This window comes from Rhodamnia argentea, chromosome 5 (genome assembly GCF_020921035.1).
Source record: "Rhodamnia argentea isolate NSW1041297 chromosome 5, ASM2092103v1, whole genome shotgun sequence".
NCBI lineage: Eukaryota > Viridiplantae > Streptophyta > Magnoliopsida > Myrtales > Myrtaceae > Rhodamnia > Rhodamnia argentea.
In genome coordinates this window covers 16463749-16481839 of record NC_063154.1, presented here as the reverse complement: position 1 = coordinate 16481839, position 18091 = coordinate 16463749, and the positions used below count along the sequence as shown (strand labels likewise).

The 18091-nt window shown below is 37.9% G+C and overlaps 2 protein-coding genes across 3 annotated transcripts in view; one reads left to right on the top strand and one right to left on the bottom strand.

The window, feature by feature from the left end:
- Nucleotides 1-6954, top strand: part of LOC115746659 (general transcription and DNA repair factor IIH subunit TFB4) — a 19804-nt gene extending 12850 nt beyond the window's left edge. The window contains exons 12-13 of the transcript XR_007198387.1: nucleotides 1210-1215; nucleotides 6944-6954. The gene's annotated coding sequence lies outside the window, so the exon portion shown is untranslated. The remainder of the gene's footprint in view (nucleotides 1-1209; nucleotides 1216-6943) is intronic.
- The window catches only part of LOC115746652 (probable sphingolipid transporter spinster homolog 2), a 20850-nt gene extending 2759 nt beyond the window's left edge, over nucleotides 1-18091 (bottom strand). Inside the window, exons 1-14 of one of the 2 annotated variants that reach the window (XM_048278861.1) lie at nucleotides 18071-18091; nucleotides 8154-8218; nucleotides 7065-7196; nucleotides 6528-6629; nucleotides 5657-5761; nucleotides 5459-5534; nucleotides 4206-4280; nucleotides 3724-3826; nucleotides 3581-3646; nucleotides 2899-2971; nucleotides 2276-2370; nucleotides 1269-1345; nucleotides 959-1072; nucleotides 166-285 (exon numbers count right to left, since the gene is read on the bottom strand). In XM_048278861.1, coding sequence (XP_048134818.1) covers nucleotides 166-285; nucleotides 959-1072; nucleotides 1269-1345; nucleotides 2276-2370; nucleotides 2899-2971; nucleotides 3581-3646; nucleotides 3724-3826; nucleotides 4206-4280; nucleotides 5459-5534; nucleotides 5657-5761; nucleotides 6528-6629; nucleotides 7065-7196; nucleotides 8154-8212 — 1197 coding nt within the window. In that variant the 5' untranslated portion in view covers nucleotides 8213-8218; nucleotides 18071-18091. Of the gene's footprint in view, nucleotides 1-165; nucleotides 286-958; nucleotides 1073-1268; nucleotides 1346-2275; nucleotides 2371-2898; nucleotides 2972-3580; nucleotides 3647-3723; nucleotides 3827-4205; nucleotides 4281-5458; nucleotides 5535-5656; nucleotides 5762-6527; nucleotides 6630-7064; nucleotides 7197-8153; nucleotides 8405-18070 lie in introns of those variants that run through there. The other variant, XM_030682502.2, reaches the window with a different exon arrangement.

The window sequence follows — 18091 nt, the reverse complement described above, 5'->3', positions numbered from 1 at the left end:
GCTCAACATGTGGAAAGATGCAACAAGGAAACCTTATATAAGGCAATTTCAAATGTACAAGTTAAAGAAGACTTGAATGCCATGCTAAGCTACTACCCACCTGAAGCAAAATTTAACAGAAACCTAGATGAAATAGTGAGTTGACTGGTGAAAAGATAATAGTACCTGCGTAGCAAACACCAGTAGCTCACCAACAGCAAAAAGAGCCAGAAAAGGGTACATGCTCTTGAAGCAAAAGGCAGAAAAGCAAAATATTGCCCCAAGGAATGTTGCTACTGAAAGAATCTGTAGGAGACATTGTACAGAAGTTTAAATGCAGATAATAGGTAGCAAGTTATGCTAATAGTAAAAACAGATCCACATTTTAACTTCCAACTTTCCTTGGTTACTAGCCAGTCTAGTCTACTCTTCCTGTTGCAACATGATATACTGAAAAATGCTGCACCTTCATTCTGTTCTTTAACAAGGAGGGCATTACTCCATCGGAGACAATTTCAACTTTTGTTCATCGGTCTGTCTAATTTACAAGCTCCCCAGAATGTAAATTACATTCCCGCAACACTAGCACCATTTCTAACTATCAATTTTAATTAAAGTAAAGGAGCCATAGGAGTAATTCTGATTCTTTCCACGCTCAAACCTTTCTTGATTACAAATTTTTGCTTTTATCTTTTTAAAGTACACACATGTCCATCAGACTATTATCACCTCATTTAAGCTTATTTTGTTAGTGATGAAGCAGTCAACATTCCATGCCATAAAGGATTGCTGCCCTCAGTCCTGTCCTATAAAAATCAATATTAAACAGATCCTTGAAGTGTCCAAGAAAACAAGTGCTTCTCTTTGACAAATCCAGAAAAAGAAAATCGGGAGAAAATGCATCAATTCAAAGAAAATGAACACCTATACTTGGATGAATAAGAAAATATTAATCTGAAAGATCAAGAACATCCACTACCTTGAATGCATTTGTGATTGTGGAAGAGACAAAGTCAAGAATATAACCTCCTGCAAGAGTTCCTACTATTCCACAGAAAATTGTCATCCCTCCAAATATCAGGTCTGCATCAGTCTGCAAAGATGTGGAATCTATAATGTAACATCTACAAAATGCAGCCCACCTAAGTTTAGGTGAAGAAGTTCAATAAAATGCTTGTTCAGCTTCTTAGCGAAGCCATGCAGGATTTCTGCCACATAACTAAAAATAAGACCAGTGTATAAACAAGACACCAAGAGAAAAGGAAAAATCATCAAGTATAAGAAAGTACCATATGGTAAATATTGTAACCAGCCTTGGGTCCCCAATATGAGTATGCACCAAGGACAAAGTTGTATGCTATGGAACCTGAAACAGCCAGATGCCATGCAAATTGTTACTGGAAGAGATTCAGCTAAGAAGCAGAGTGATGAACAATCAGAACTGTATCTGCATATGACTATCGTATCAATAACTCGTCCAAAGCCACCAGAGAATAAGGCAATAATTTTTAAGTCTGACATGACATTAGAAGTCAAATCAGAACACAAGAAGAACTGGACAAAGACATTCAGTAAATATATCGTATCAGTTAAAACCAAAATAGATCCGTGTAAAACATTTAATATAAGGTCGTGCTAAATATTACCAGAACTCAAATGAGTTTAAGCATTAATCATATTTGGGATTAGTTCTATCTCATAAATCTACTATTATAATAACTAATCTCCCATCTTCCAGGTTCTTGTATTTCTAAAAAAATACAAAGGAAGCGAAGCTAACAAATTTGTTGACTTTTCCCCAATTTTTTTTTTTTAATTTTTGTCGTCAACAATGTCACAACGTAGGATCTTAGAAAATAAAGATTGTCTAGAGAATGCTCCAAAAGCTTCCAAGCCTTGCCATGAGTAAAAGGCAACAGATAGATCTAGCTGCATTAAATGTATTGCATGGATGAATTTTCGGTTGCAAAGACACAATTGGGTTACATGACAATTTGATTGTGTTATCTATTATATCTACAGGATATATTTGGCTTGAGGGTTTTGACACAATTAATGGTTCTACCAATGTTCAAATTGACTCGTTTGGAAGCATATCCTCATTTGGTATGACATGAAAAGTTTAACACGAACCATCAACATGAATTGCCACTCATATCTCAGACAACTAATAATCATGATAATAGATTCTCTTAATCATCAACCCCATATCCAGGCAAAAAAGAAATTTAAGCAGTTGCCTCTTCATTTTGTGCAGAACCAACATAAACCAGGTAAACACATGAAATAGAATTACCTAAATTATTCACAACATATACTCTATTGCTCAATAGAACTCTAGTATCTTTAGCGAATCTTGACAAATGCTCCCAATAGTTGGAGCCAATCAACCTGCATCAAAAAAGAATCATGATATGAAAGACCGAATTAACATGACCTTCACCGATACTACTCCATATTCAGTTCATATCAAACTTGTATCATCAGTATCATCCAGTTTGAAGCTTCTGTACTATGATCAAAAACAGGATACATCACTTCAATTGGCTCAACAATCGTATGAAAGTATGTACAAATAGCAAGTGCCCCATGATGCATCACGTCAATTGATACAGCATCTACTTAAGTGAGATTAAGTGGGAATTTAACAGTTTCAAGTGTCCCTTATGCTTTCACAATGCCGCAGCGACCTAGGGGTAAAATGCTGCAGCAATGCAAATTACAAATCTGGATAGTTGCTATTTGTCCGTAAATCTAAACTTTTGTAAATATGCCTTGGGTAAGTAATATATTTCGAGCTTTTATAAACTAATAGACCAGGCAACAATCCAAACTACACCTTTATTTCTATTGACACGAGATCTAACAAAACCTCACTAAACCAGTTACTCTCAATCTAAAGATACTAGTAGTACGTACCTAGATGATATACTTGAGCATTTGCCAGTGCACTCATCCTTCATGGGTATCTTGCCATCTGTGACCTCTACATCTGCATTCAACAACTAATTAGAAGACTGACAGAATAAATTCCCATTTGGATCTGAACCCTCTCCTACATCATCAATCGAGTACCAAGAGATATTTGCTCTGAAGGAGTACAGTACAATAATGGAAAAGGTTATTAGACCAATCCACCGAGACTATAATGGAAGTAGATAAACATCACTTGAGTCAAGACAGAAGTTGCACTTTAAAGTGAGATGAAAATGTCATACATAGTGACTTAAACCTTTTTATCTAGTCACAAGTTCAAATCAGTTAAAATGTGAGAAAATTAAACAACAATATATATATAAAACCTCAACAGATTATCCCCACACTGACCACCTACCCCAATTAATATATATTATATTAATACAATATAATATATTAATATAAAACCTCAACAGACTATCCCCACACTGACCACCTACCCCAATCCCGACAGAATATGCAAAGTGAGCCAGAGAACAAACATTTTGATTGGTGCTCACGACAGCAAACAATCATACTGAATTGATCTATCTTGCCATTGCTCTATGACATATCGGTTGACATAATGAACAGACGTAAACATAAAGTCATATCTCTCCAAAAGGTTAATCACAACAGGGGAAACCTTGAGTTTCATGGGAAGGCGTCTCTAAGTCTGACGGTGCTTTTTCTGATTGAATAGGAGCAAAGCCTGCATTTAAAAAGTTTCGATTAGATAGAGCAGAAGTAGCTGGCAATATGAGGATAGAATTCGTATGGAACACATGCCTTTCAATTGCAAAGGTTTCATGACAAAACCAAGGATGGCGAATGGAAGCATCAGAATTGCTTCCCCCCAGAATGCATAACGCCAATTAAAATTACTACCAACCTATCGAATCATAATAAAAGGACAATTATGAGATGAGGATGACAAATAAGTAGTTAGGATAAACATCAAAGAGAATTTAGGGCTGAGGTTTCTAATTTTTGTGGTTATCTGGCAAACTGTTCTACATACTGAGGTTTCCTAATCATTTATGATGCCCAGCAGAAATTTGGCATAAACAATAAATTGACTCTGTCAATCTAAAAGAACAAGAGAAAAATACCAGACTGAATGGTTGAGCTCTATTGTTAAACACCTAGGCTAGTAAACCCAACTATCCCTCGGCAGCCTCATGATAGACACTGAAGGTGCAAAATGTCACATACTGAGATTTCTTAATACTATAATTATGACATCAGAAGATTATGACATAAAAACTTACTAGACCACCGTAAACATATCCAATTGCATAGCCAGTTGGTATGCACATGTAAAATATCGCTAACCAAGCCGATTTCTGCAACAAAGACAGGATATCACCAGAAAAGTATAGTATCGCACGATGGAAAGGCAAACATAAAATAGAAGGGTCATTAAGTAGGTCATTCATAACAGAGAAAATGCAAATGGAATAGGTTAGTAAAATATATTCAATAAAGTGGATACAATACCAAAAACTAGAGGTTCTCATCCTTCAGCTACAATTCAAAGTCAGCATGAGAAATTATAAGTTTCAGTCAGACCATTTAAAAAAGCGTGGGACAATCCACACATATAATATCTGTGGTGATGACAACTACTTGACGCTCCACAACAATTCAATAACTTTTTAGGCCACTGCGCATAGTTGTTACTTTCTAATTGGTTATTCCAAATAGTGGCGGAAAGGAATTAGCAAATGTTGGTATTCTCAGTGAATACATTCAACAAGCTGGAGATCTCTAGACACTTGAGAGAACATATATTAGCACCAGTCTGCAACTAGCAACTTTTCTGGAAATCCAACAGGATAAAGTATCAACTAGGAGACAAACCTTCGCGATGAATTGAGATGTGTACACAAAAACAAAAGGAAAATTGAGCAACATCAAAAAGGTAAAAAAGATGAGTTAACAACACAGGTCATCTTGCTTTATGATTGCTCCCTCCCCACCTACTAAATATTGACAATCTGCAGAAAGGGAGCAGTACACTCTTTGCAACAACTACTATTACCATACTCACGACCAATCAGCAAATATTCTTGGATTGTCAGAAAAAATGGAAAACAGTAGCCTCATAAAAAAAAACTTAAAACTAGTACCCTATACTGTTGAATGGAAGCGGTAACACCTATTTCTCCACAGTTAAGATGTTAATACCGATACAGAGGCTCATATGCCAGACACAGATCTCACAAGCCATAAACCTAAGCTTTGAATGAAGTGGGAAAATATGAAAAAAGAAGGTAAAACTGTCTAAAATAAGGAACTCCATAAATTATTTGACAGCTCCAATATAAACACCTTCACAAGTGGGAAAAAAAAAGTAAAAAAGAATGAAAACATCCATTTATGAAGGTCAAAAGGGACATCATGGACAGGTAACTGACTTAGAAGTCGCAAAAACTAATTATCTTCTAATGTTAGCCCCACAACCTAATCAACATACTGACAACATTTGAAAATAGCATGGCACAAATAGTATAGACCAAACCTGAGCAGCCGGGGCATTATCATCAATGAAAGGGGCAGCAAGACTGATGAATGAAGCTTCGCCAACACCAACAAGCCTAACCAACAACACAATCACTAGTAAAGATAACCATATGGAATCAAGCACTGCCATAAACTATTATGAAACAATCCAAAGAGTCGACATCATAAAAGCAAGGGAAAAATGTAAAACACTTACATGCGGCAGATTGTGATAGACCAAAAATCAAATGAGAAGCCGCAACCAATCACTGCAAAAGTCCAAACTGAAAGTCCGAACCCAATGAGCCTAAATGGGTTAATGCTGCAAAAGAAAAGGTACATAAGAATGGATTAGAGAAAATGGTATCATGATGACTTAAAACTCGAATGTTCAAATGATTATGCCAACAATGTCAATGCACAAGAACAGAATTGAGTTTCACTGCTCACTCAAATCCAGGAAGATTATAAAGCAGCATAGGGCCCAAAAATCCTTTTCTTTGTGAAAATCAATCCTACATGACAAATCTATTTATCTTAAAATGAATTTCAAAAACTTATGGATGCTCAGCTAAATTTACTGTACTATGTATGCAGACTATAAATCAATAGCTTAGTTACAACTCACACATTAGAGTGTTAAAGAGCTACTATTTCTAACAGGGCAACCTACCACTTCGCCTAAAGCAAGATATAGTCATTTGGAAAAACAAGCACTGCTGAAGATGTACAAGAGAGGAAACCTTGGGCAAATTTCAATGTGAGTGTAAATTCTTCTGAAAGGATATTTTAAACTACCAATATCCCCTTCGAGTTCCATTAACTCTTCTCTATGCTCTGTGATTTTTCTGATGTATTGCTCTGTCATTTTTTTATTTTATTTTATTTTTTTTTTGATAATCCAGGATCCGCCAGTCGTAATCGGGTCAACTCACCACCACCCGAAGGGCGGCGAAGACCCTTTCCGACGGCGACTATTTATTGGTGCTCTATTTATCTAAGAATTACATCAGATTACCACATGATGTAGTTTAACCCACTACTTTCATGCTTTCCCAATGACCAAAACTATAGCAGGAGTTTATTACCTCTTTGCTAATGATGCAAATACAGGAGAAGAAATGAGAAGTCCAACCATGAATGCAGATGATAGAACTCCATCTTCAAAATTACTTAACTTGAAGTCACCCCTGCATACGAAAGAAACTTGAGTATTCTCAATGCAAAGAACAGAAAGGAAAAAACACACACTCACACACACATAGCAACAGGTGAATAATTTTTCCTGCTTCATGAAGCTATGACAATTTTGACGGACGAATCAACGGAATTATAGCAGCTAGTTCTCTGGGGACCCATGAGATATTATCAAAAAGGGGAATGCTCGCACACATCTTTCCACATGCACAGTATCATTCACCGGGATAAATCCAGCAGAAAAAGACATCTGAAAATTTGGGGAATATCTACGAAACACAGCTGTCAAACAAAATGAGAAAGGAAGATAACAAGTCTCTGAAATTGCTGGAGATAAACCAACTAAATGAAGGAAATGATATATTATATCAGGGACAATATATTTTTGGGCAAATCATATGTGAAAAGAAAGCGTCTGATAGTCTTACTGTATTCCACTACCGGAAGTGCATGCACCACTTTCCGTGCATGTTCCACTGCTTCCATTTACACCGTTGCTTGCTATGGTTCCACGGTCAATGTAGGTTAGCAAGTTAACTATGCAAAACACAGTAAGCAATCTGCAAATTCATATAAGGAAGATGTTCAGCAAGTAGTTGTTTCAACAACAAAACATTAACCACTTTCAGAAATACATGTTTTCCTTCTATATCCACTGTTTGTCCTCCTACACCTATCAGTGACCAGGTGATCACATATGTAATGAGGAACAGCCGAAATAACTTGCTTTGCCTCCACCTAGTCATAGTCTTTAAATTGGCTATCCAGATCTTTGCTATCTGCATCTTTCAATATGTAGATCATGTATGATAAAGCCTTCGAAGTTAAAACTCTAGCAATCCATCCACGGTTTTCAAAATGAGAAGTCTTCAGCTTGGGCAATGCAACTTCCGCCACATCATAGGATGCTCAAAGGATGAAGTACTTTCTCTTGCATCTCAAATACATTCTTCTTTCCGCAAAACGTGCAAACACGTGCACTAAATGAGCGAGATATTACAGAAAAAACTACAAATGTTTATCTTAAGCTTCTGAATTTTTTTTTTCCTGCAGATTTTAACAAGGTTTCGACACTAAAGTCGCAACCTTGCAAAATCAGCCATCACACACAATCACCACAACGTGCCTGCTAAAAAGCCAGCTTTCACCAAAGAACACAGTAAAGAAGAAATCATCATAGCACGATTCTCCAACCCCCCATCATCTTCGCAACAGCTCATGAAACCTCAAAACTCTCAAGCTACGACTAATCCGGCCATGCTCACCCCCCACAGAGCAACAGAATCAGAACGAAGAACCAAAATCCCGCCGGCAAGTTCCAATTTTTTTCTACAGATTCAGCCTCAGAGTTTATCTCGATATCATGACCGATGGTTCCAACTTCCACAATTCCCCCCCAAACAACGCAACTACGCAGTAATGACGCAACCCGAAGTTCCGATTCAGCAATTCACATCAGAAATTACAAAAAGGGACCGAAACAAAGGGAAGGAGCGATCGTTCGGAGTCCGAAGTACATTTTCGGCGAGAACCAGGAGGGATTCTGAGCAGCGAGCGAGATTGAAACCCCCGTCATGCCTCCCTCTCTCTCTAGACTCGAGCAAATCGTTCGTTCCTTGGCGCGGAGTTCAGAAGCTGCTACCGAATTTCGAACTCCTCCTCCTCAGCAAAGACTTCGATGACGATGCGACTGAGAGTCATCATCGGTTTTTGGCCTGCAATGGTGGAATGGTAGTTGACGGAGGACCGGGGAGGAAGAAAGGAACCAACAAGCCAAAATGGAAATAAATAAATAAGTAATATAAAACAAAATAATTGTCGCGCCATCAAAAATAAATAATTAAATAAAGGCAGAATATTCCCTCCACGGGCTGAGAGTTATCCTGGAATTTAAGGTTGCCTTAAGTTCAAATATGGGAAAGGATTTGTCATCAATATAAACAGACATTTTTTTCTTTTCTTGGTATCCGAGGATCCACACGGCTTACACCCGCGACTATACTTCGGAGGAGACTAGCCCAACAACCCACCGTCATGGCTCCTCATTGAAATCACGAAACGCGGTCGGGAGTTTCGAACCCTCGATGTGAATGAAGAAGGGCACGCTCTCAACCAACCATGCCATTTTCTTTTTTTTGGTGATTGTCCAATTTAAATAGACTTGAAAAGAGTCTTTTGGTAGTGATTTTTACTTTAAATTTGTTTCTTTTAAGATCATCGAATTTGATTTTGGAAAATTTTCAAAAAAGGACCCCAAGTGTCCTCATTTTCTTCAAGAATAGCTCGAAATAGGCATTGTTTCAAAGAAGGGCCCGAAATGCTATCTTTATTTCAAATAAGAGCCCGATGAAGGGTTTTTGCGTCATTTCCTTTTTTAATTTCTTTTTTCCCTTCGTTCTTTTTTCTTTTCTGTTTTCTCATTTGTTTTTCCATTGTTTCAAGGTAGGGTGGCGTGTTTCAGGCCAGCGAGAGTGGTGACCTCGCCGGCCACTGGGCGAGACTAGTGAGGGCCGGCGAGCAACCTTCGCCTGTATTGGGCGTTGAGGCGAGCTGTCCCTCGCAGCAGTCAAGGGTGGCCTCCCCTCGACGGCCATGCAGCGTTGGTGTTGCTATCCCCGAAAACCCAATTGGAGTCGGACCGATATGTGTGCGAGATATGCAACCAGGGCTTCGACCAGAACCTGCAGATGCACCCTGAGCAGACCAGAGTCTCTCTTTGCAATCAATGGCCGGAGCAACTCTTCCACGGTCCGCATCTAATTTCTTCAATTTGAGAATAGAAGCCAAGGGTTTACAAGTGATGGGATTTCAGGATCCTGAATCGTGACAATGACTTGCTTCCACTTCTCGAGTCTGGGAGAAAGATCGTGGAGCTCATAACCTTGACCTCATGCAAATTGTCAAACATGATGAGATACCTCAGTTCCATCAAGGACTTGTGAAGGATCTCTTAGAGGTTTTCTTGTTCCATGTGCTCCCTGCAGAGGTGTTTGCTTCATAATCTTCACCAGATCTAGGCGAGGGTGGCCTCACTGCAGCTGGCGAGGGTGGCCAACGGCCTACAAGCCCTTACCGGTCTCGCCCAAGGGCCGGTGAGGTCACCGCCCTCAAGGCTTGAAACATGCCACCCTTGTCAGCATTGAAACAAAGGGAAAACAAATGAGAAAACAGAAAAGAAAAAAGTAAAAAAGGAAAAAGAAATTAGAAAAGGAAACGACAAAAAAACCCTTAGTTAATCCCTTATTTGAAATAAAGATGGCACTTCAGGCCTTTAATTGAAACAAAATCTACTTTATGCCCTTTTTTGAAAAAATAAGGGCACTTGAGGCCCTTTTTTGAAATTTTCCCTTTGATTTTTCACAACACTTAAAATTGTTATATATATATGCCTATCATTTCTATAAAAAGAATGAAAAAATTTAAAATAAAGGCTTAAAGTGCATTCATTTTCTCAAATAAAGGCTAGAATTGAAATTTATATCAAATAAAGGCCTAAAGTACTTTTAGTGTTTCAAAGAGGGGCCTAATCAAAGGTATCTTCTTCTTTTTTACATTTTCTAGTTTTTTCCTTTTTTTTCTTTTCTTTTTCCCTTTTTTTCTTTTTTTCTTTCTTTTTTCCTTTTTTTTGACCTTCCTCCTTGCTATTGGCCATGGGCTGGGCGGCCTCTTTTGCAGCCGTGAGCTCTCGTGTCGCCCTACCCAAGAGATGTCGGCGGCCCCTGCCTAAGCGAGGCCGGCCTTGTGCGGCCGGCGGGGGCTTGCCTCACCCTGCGCCGGTGGCCCGCTAGGTGGCCAACCACCGACAAAATGAAGAGAAAAAAGGAAAAGAAGAAAAGAAACAAAATCAGAAAATATAAAAGACGTAAATACTTCTAGTCGGGCTCTTCTTTGGAATAATGAGTGCACTTATGCCCTTATTTAAAATAATATCGACTTCACCCCTTTATTTGAAAAAATAAAGGCATTCAGACTCTTATTTGAAATCTTTTCTACAAAAAATAAAGCGTAATGATTGACCGATAGATTTTAATTATCGGCACCATGCGCACTAATTAAAAAAAAATATTGATTCAACCTTGGAACAAGATGCACGAAAAATTGTTAGACGAACAAGAAAATATAGAATAAACTTATGGTCTTTCGCATTTAAACAGGAGTTTAAATCTCTTTCATTCACTATGGTATCAAATATGCTTGCCAAAAAAAATAAATAAATAGAAAGTACCTTTTTCTTTATTTAATTTCAACCTTGGAGATGTTATTCCATGTCAGACAGATACATTGTCCAAAACCACAAAATTCTCGACGACTCTGATCATGACCTTTCATCCCATCAACCATGGGCATGTGTAGATTGACATTTGCTTAATGGAAATACCGTCGCGCACATGTCGACTTTTTTTATATTCGAAACACCTGAAAAAATCGCATCTCGATCTGTATGATCTGGGATTTCTGAATTCAACGGAAAAGTAAAAGGTACTTTTGCCTGGAGCAATCTTAAACCCACGAGCTTAATAAACTTGGAAAACAATTTTTTCCAAAATTAATACCTTATATCATTTACAAAAACAAAAACAAAACAAAAAATGAACAGATCATATTTTCATCATGTACAAAATCAATTAAATAAAGGATTAATACCACAGAAAATCCCAAACTAGTACACCAGTGATAGATTAACGGTTTTATTCCAAACCGGTACATCTGTGACAAATTTACCCTCCGTTAGTTTTCGTTAAATCTAAACATTAAAGTGCTAAGTTGTATGACATGTGGCAATTGACAGGTGTACCATGGAATTTTTACCCTCTGTTTGTCACATGTGTATTAGTTTGAAATTTTTCGTGATATGAGCTCAATTTAATGGAAGGTAAATTTGTAACATGTATATCATTTTGGGGTTTTCTGTGGTTAAAAAAAATTACATTCTCTTTGCGGTAGCGGGATCATGGGCTTGATCCCAACTTGTCTCTTTCACCATAATCTTCCATAGGGCAACAAAGGACCTCGAAATCGAGAAAAGTATACTAGAAGTGCCACGTCAGAGCAAAATCGTTCACTTGAGTGCTACAGTAACTTTTCCGGCAAGCCACATCAGCTTTCCGGCATGCCACGTCGCCTTTTCCGGCGTCTACGTCAACATGACACTCAAGTAAACGATTTTTTAAAGTTATGGCACTTAACCGAACGTTTTGAAAGTTATGGCACTCAAGTGAATGCCGTACAAAAGTTATGACACTTCTAGTGTACTTTTCTCGATTTCCGAGGTCCTTTGTTGCTCTATGGAAGATTATGGTGAAAGAGACAAGTTGGGATCAAGCCCATGATCCCGCTACTGCAAAGAGAACGTGATAATGGAGTCATCCTGACTCAACCCCACAAGAATAGATCATCAATCCTTTGAAGAGAAGGAAGAACCTTCCAAAAAAATCCCTCATTTCGCCTATACACATAGCTTATGTACAAGTTACATTCTGCAATCAATGAAAGAAAAAGGAGATCTCGACCTCCATGGAGCTTGTACTCGCCAGGGCGACAACTTTCGCGGTCATAAAGAATAGTGAAATATACACTTTCAGGCCAAAACCTAAAGCCACTCTCGGTGAAGCTTCTATGCCGCAAAACTTGCCGTGCATCCGATTTTCAACAGCTTTCGCGGCAGCAACTCTAGCGGCGATTGCAGCTGTCCTCGTGGCCCGTTAGTCTAATCGGCGAAGGTAACCCGCATGTTCAACTGCCCTTCCTTGCAGCCTGCGTTTAGAAGGCAAAAAAGTGAGTCAAACATCTATGCAAATTGGGAATTAACTGTTACGTTACTTGAGTAGCGGCGGTTTTATTTTCTGGATTTTATTTATTTCTACATACATGTGAGCATTATGGTCATGTATATTTTATTTTAATATATTGCGATAGGTGTAGAGATAAGTGAATATTAAAATTGAGAGCCATTTTTTGGCTTTCACGATCTGTTTTTTCCTCTCTTTTTCTCCTCTTGATTTCTCCTCTCTTGGCTATTTACCGCAGTTCTCCAATCAACTCTTTGACATGGTTCCAGAAAAGATCCGACTACTTCATTCCTTGATTCTATTGCTCGTTCAAGAGTCCTCTAATAACCATTTTCCTTCTCCGGTGCACAGCCAACCAAAGCTGCAAGTTCTACATGTTTTCTCTCCTAGTCTAGATACGTATAAGACCGGGAGAAATCAAATCCATCAAGTTTTGTTTGCGACTATGGATTGGAACACTTACTGATCAGCAAATTTAAGATCATAATATTTCGTTGATTATGGTTAACCGGTATTGTAGGATTTTCATTGAAAATATTTGACTGTCGATATTGTTCATATAGAGCCAAGTGTTGTTTTATCTCTTGCACTAAAGTTTCAGTCTTTTTAATATGTTGTGTATATATATATATATATATATTGAGATTATTACCATGAGTAACACTAAGTTTTTTTGCAGACAATGTCAATGTTCAAATTACCACCATTAAATTAAATGGGGCCTACAATTACTTGTTATAGGCTTAAACTGTCAAAGTATATATTAATGTCAAAGAGAAACTCAAGTATCTTACAACAAACCTGCCTGGAGAAGTTGCTAAAGAGTATGTGATACACTTTTGGTGTGGTTATGGAACGACATGGAAACATCCATTGTTACTAATGTCATGTTTCACACAATTGCTAATGAAGTGTGGGATGATCTTACAAAGAGCTGCTCACAAGACACAAACATGTCTAGAGTGTATGACTTATATGAGAAGATCTTTAATTTTAAACAGGGGGACAACTTTGTTGGAGAGTATTATAGTGCTTTGAAAGACATGTAACAAGAACTCAATCAGCCCATCACTAGTGATCTTAAGAAACTAAAGACACAACAAGCTTAATTTCAAGTGGCCAAGGATTTATTTGGGTTGAATACTAACTTGCAACATGTGAAGAGCCAGCTTCTTGCTTGAGAGAAAGTTCCTTCTATGAATGAAGTATTTGATCGGATTCAGTGCATTATCCCTCCATATTCTACATCTAAAGATTGTTCATCACTTGTGACTAGTGGTGGTCGTGGTGGATTTTCTTATAGAGGTCATGGTTTAGGGGGAGGTCGTGGTGGTGGTGGTGGATGTAGTGGACATAGTTCTAATCAAGACAACCGTTAGTGTACATATTAACACAAATCTAGCAAGCTTGAGTGGGCTCAATGATTAGTTATTGCCAATGCTATTGTATCTTCAGGGAGGCTTGGAAATGTGTCTTCTGGTGATACAAATGCATCTACCCCAACCTGGGGTAGTTCTTCCGAGTTTGTGTCTCGAGATGATCTAGTTACCCAACCTATCAAGCATGTCCAGCAACTAAAGGCTTCCAATTCCTCATGTACTGCCACTCTTCCATGAACAGTTAACATAGCCATTTTTCTCTATTTTGTCTCGTAGCGCTTAGGTCATTGACTTGGGGAGCTTCTAGTCATTTGACGTGTAAGCAAGAATTATTCTCTTCTCACCATAACTCTAGTCCTTCATCTCAAATTATTTTAGCTCACTGTTCCTCTTCTCGGGTGGTTGGATCAAAGACTGTTTCCCCCGCACCTTCATTATCTTTTTCCTCTACTTTACATGTGCCCCAACTTCCCTTGAATTTGTTGTATGTTAGTTAGTTAACTAAAGCTATTAGTTATTTTGTTACATTTTATCCCTGTTCTTGCATTTTTCAAGACATTCAAACAAAGAAGATGATTGGTGGAGGGCATGGACGTGATGGACACTACTATCTGGATGGTGTCTATACTTGCCGACATCAATGATTTAGCTGCTAGTTCTACTACCCTTACCATGACATTCTCATTTAGGACATTTATCTTTATCTAAGTTACAACATATAATTGTGAGTGTAAATCAATATCTACTCTTGAGTGTGAGACTTGTAAATTGGGGAAACATTGATAGCGCTCTTTTCCTAGTTGAAACGATTCTCATGCATCTACTTTACTTGAACTTGTTCATTTGGACATTTGAAGACCTACACGTATTGCTAGTAGAAATGGTTTCGAGTACTTTATTACTTTTGAGGATGATTATTCTCATATGACATGGTTCTATATGCTTCATGAAAGTTCCGAATTTCAACCTGTTTTTCAATTATTTCATTGTGAAGTTATTAATGCTTTTAATACATCCTTTGAAATTTTGCGAGCTGATTATCCTCTATACTCACATAACAATTTCTTCGTTTTGTTCTAATCTTGGCATTATACCTCAAACAAGTTGTACTTATATCCCTCAGCAGAATGGTGTGGTTGAGAGAAAGAACCATCATCTTCTAGAATTACTCCTTCACTCTTGGTTTGTATGCGGGTCCCAATATCATTTTGGAGTGATGCTATCCTTATTGCATGTTACCTCATAAATCGTATGCCTTCCACTGTCCCCAATAATCAATGACTAGTCAATGTTGTGTTTCCTAACACACCGTTATTCCCTCTTACCCCTAGCGTCTTTGGGTGTGTTTGTTTTATCCACAATTTATGTCCCTAGATCGATAAACTATCCCATCGTGTACCACCAAATGTGTTTTTCTTGGGTATTCACGTACTCAAAAGAGATATTAGTGTTATAATCCCATAACTTGTACCTATATGTTAGTGTTGATGTTACTTTCTTCAAGGACATACCATACTATTATACTGAGGGTAAAGAGTTTTCAACTAATATTGTGGTCGATCCTCATATTCCACAATTTATGCCCTTAGACTCTATTAGTCCTTCTCATGTGTCTCCGCCCTTGCAGGTGTATAAATGGCAAAAGAAGTTTATGGTACCACTAACCTCTAGCTCTTCCATGCCCTCTGTCCAATCTCCTTCCTTGCCTCCCGGTCTAAACGATATTTTGGTTGCCCTTCGCAAAGGTATACGTTCTTGTACACGAAAATCATCTTTTGCTTACCTTATTGAGCGCTATGTATCTTTCTCACATCTTCATTCCCCATGACATAACTTTGCTCTGTCATTACAATTCCTACCTCTACCATTGAGGCCTTGTCTCACCTTGAGTGGAAGAAAGCTATGAATGTGGAAATGGAAGCTCTGGTGTCCCGTCAAACATGGTCTTCTATTGATTTTCCTCTTGGGAAAGATGTGGTGAAGTATCGGTGGGTGTATCTTTCGCTTGTTGTGAATTTTGATTGGTCATTATATCAATTGGATGTGAAGAATATCTTTCTTTATGGTGATTTGTATGAGAAAGTATATACGGAGCAAACCAAGGCTTATGTTGCTCGATGGGAGAAATGTAGTAAAGTATGCCTTTTGTATAAGGCCATTTATGGGTTGAAACAGTCTTCAAGAGTATGGTTTGAGATATTCAGTTCAATGATTTTCAAATATGGTTTCCACCTGTGTTATTCTGGTCATTCTATTTTTATTTACAAGAAAGAGTTGCGGCGGTCGTTCTTGTTGACCGGCACCTCTAAGGTCAAATCATTTCTTCAACAGCAGTTTCTGAGAGTGGTATACTAGCTTCCAAGCCAATTGATACTCCCATTGAACCAAATCAAAAGTTTAGAGTTGATGATGGCGATGATATTGAAGATAAGGAACAATTTCGATGTCTATTTGGGAAATTAATTTATCTTACCGTTACCTAAGTAGCACAGACAACGATACGCGACACGCGACATAACACGACACGATACATCGACACGTCATTTTCAAAAAGTAAAAATTTTCGACACATTGGAACACGTTGCATATTAAATATATATTTTTATATATGGTCAATACCACGAAAAATTTCAAACTCGGTACTTCGTGATAAATTTACCCCAAATTATTTTTTTAACCACGAAAAATCCCAAACTATTTTTTTTGACAATCAAAAACCTAAACCGATACATCGGTGACAAATTTACCAAAAACTATTTTTTTACCAAGAAAAACCCTAAACTGGTACATCTGTGACAAATTTCCCCTTCGATAAATTGGGTTAATACACGAAAAATCCCAAATTGATACATCTATGACAAACAGAGGGTGAAAACCCTAAAGTGTTACATCCATGAATTGCCAAGTGCCGTCTAACTTAGCAATTTGACGGTTAAATCTAATGAAAAATAACGGAGGGTAAATTTATCACTGGTGTACCGGTTTGGGGTAAATTTATCACAAATGTACCAGTTTGGAATTTTTCGTGGTAAAAAAAAATTTGGGGTAAATTTGTCATTAGTGTACCAGTTTGAGATTTTCCGTAGTATTAACCCTTTTATATATACATGATAAATTATTATTTTTATGACTTTTTTATAAAAATGAGAAATTTACAAAAAGAGCTCCTATAATGAAAAAGAAATTTTCTATTATGAGTACAATTGTAATATGACCCTAGCCAGCCTAGGGAAAACATAAATAAAAATAAATAAAATTTATTCATTTGATCGAGAGATGGTCCCCGAATTTACCAAAAACTATTTTTTTACCAAGAAAAACCCTAAACTGGTACATACGTGACAAATTTCCCCTTCGATAAATTGGGTTAATACACGAAAAATCCCAAATTGATACATCTATGACAAACAGAGGGTGAAAACCTTAAAGTGTTACATCCATGAACCGCCACGTGCCATCTAACTTAGCAATTTGACAGTTAAATCTAATGAAAAATAACGGAGGGTAAATTTATCACTGGTGTACCAGTTTGGAATTTTTCGTGGTAAAAAAAAAATTTAGGGTAAATTTGTCATTAGTGTACCAGTTTGAGATTTTCCGTAGTATTAACCCTTTTATATATACATGATAAATTATTATTTTTATGACTTTTTTATAAAAATGAGAAATTTACAAAAAGAGCTCCTATAATGAAAAAGAAATTTTCTATTATGAGTACAATTGTAATATGACCCTAGCCAGCCTAGGGAAAACATAAATGAAAATAAATAAAATTTATTCATTCGATCGAGAGATGGTCCCCGAAGTGATTTGACGAGACACAAGACCGAACACTCTCTCTCCTCCTCTCATCTTTCATCTTCCTCACGCTAACGCTCTCTCTCCTCTCTCATCTTCTCATCTTGCGTTCCCCCACCCCGCTCCCTCTCTCTCTTTTTACTTTTTGGAAAGATCTCGCACGCTTCGACCAAAAGAAAAGATCTTGCACACTCCTTCAGCTCTCTCTCCTCTCTCTGTCTCACGAAGCGAGCAACAACGATCCCCATGATTTTGGTTGTCTCGTCTCTCCTCCGACGTTTGCTCATTCTGTCCTCCGGCGTTCGCTCTTTGCTTCGGCACACACTAAGCCCATTCTTTGCTCGTTGCTCACTCTGACGCTGGCTTTTTGCTCATTGCCTCCCCTTCCACATACGACTTTGCACGCGTCTTCTCCATAGATCTACGCTTTCCCCGCACTCCTTCCACCTCGCGTGTCGCCGACTTTCCCTCCCTCCCTCTCTCTCTCTC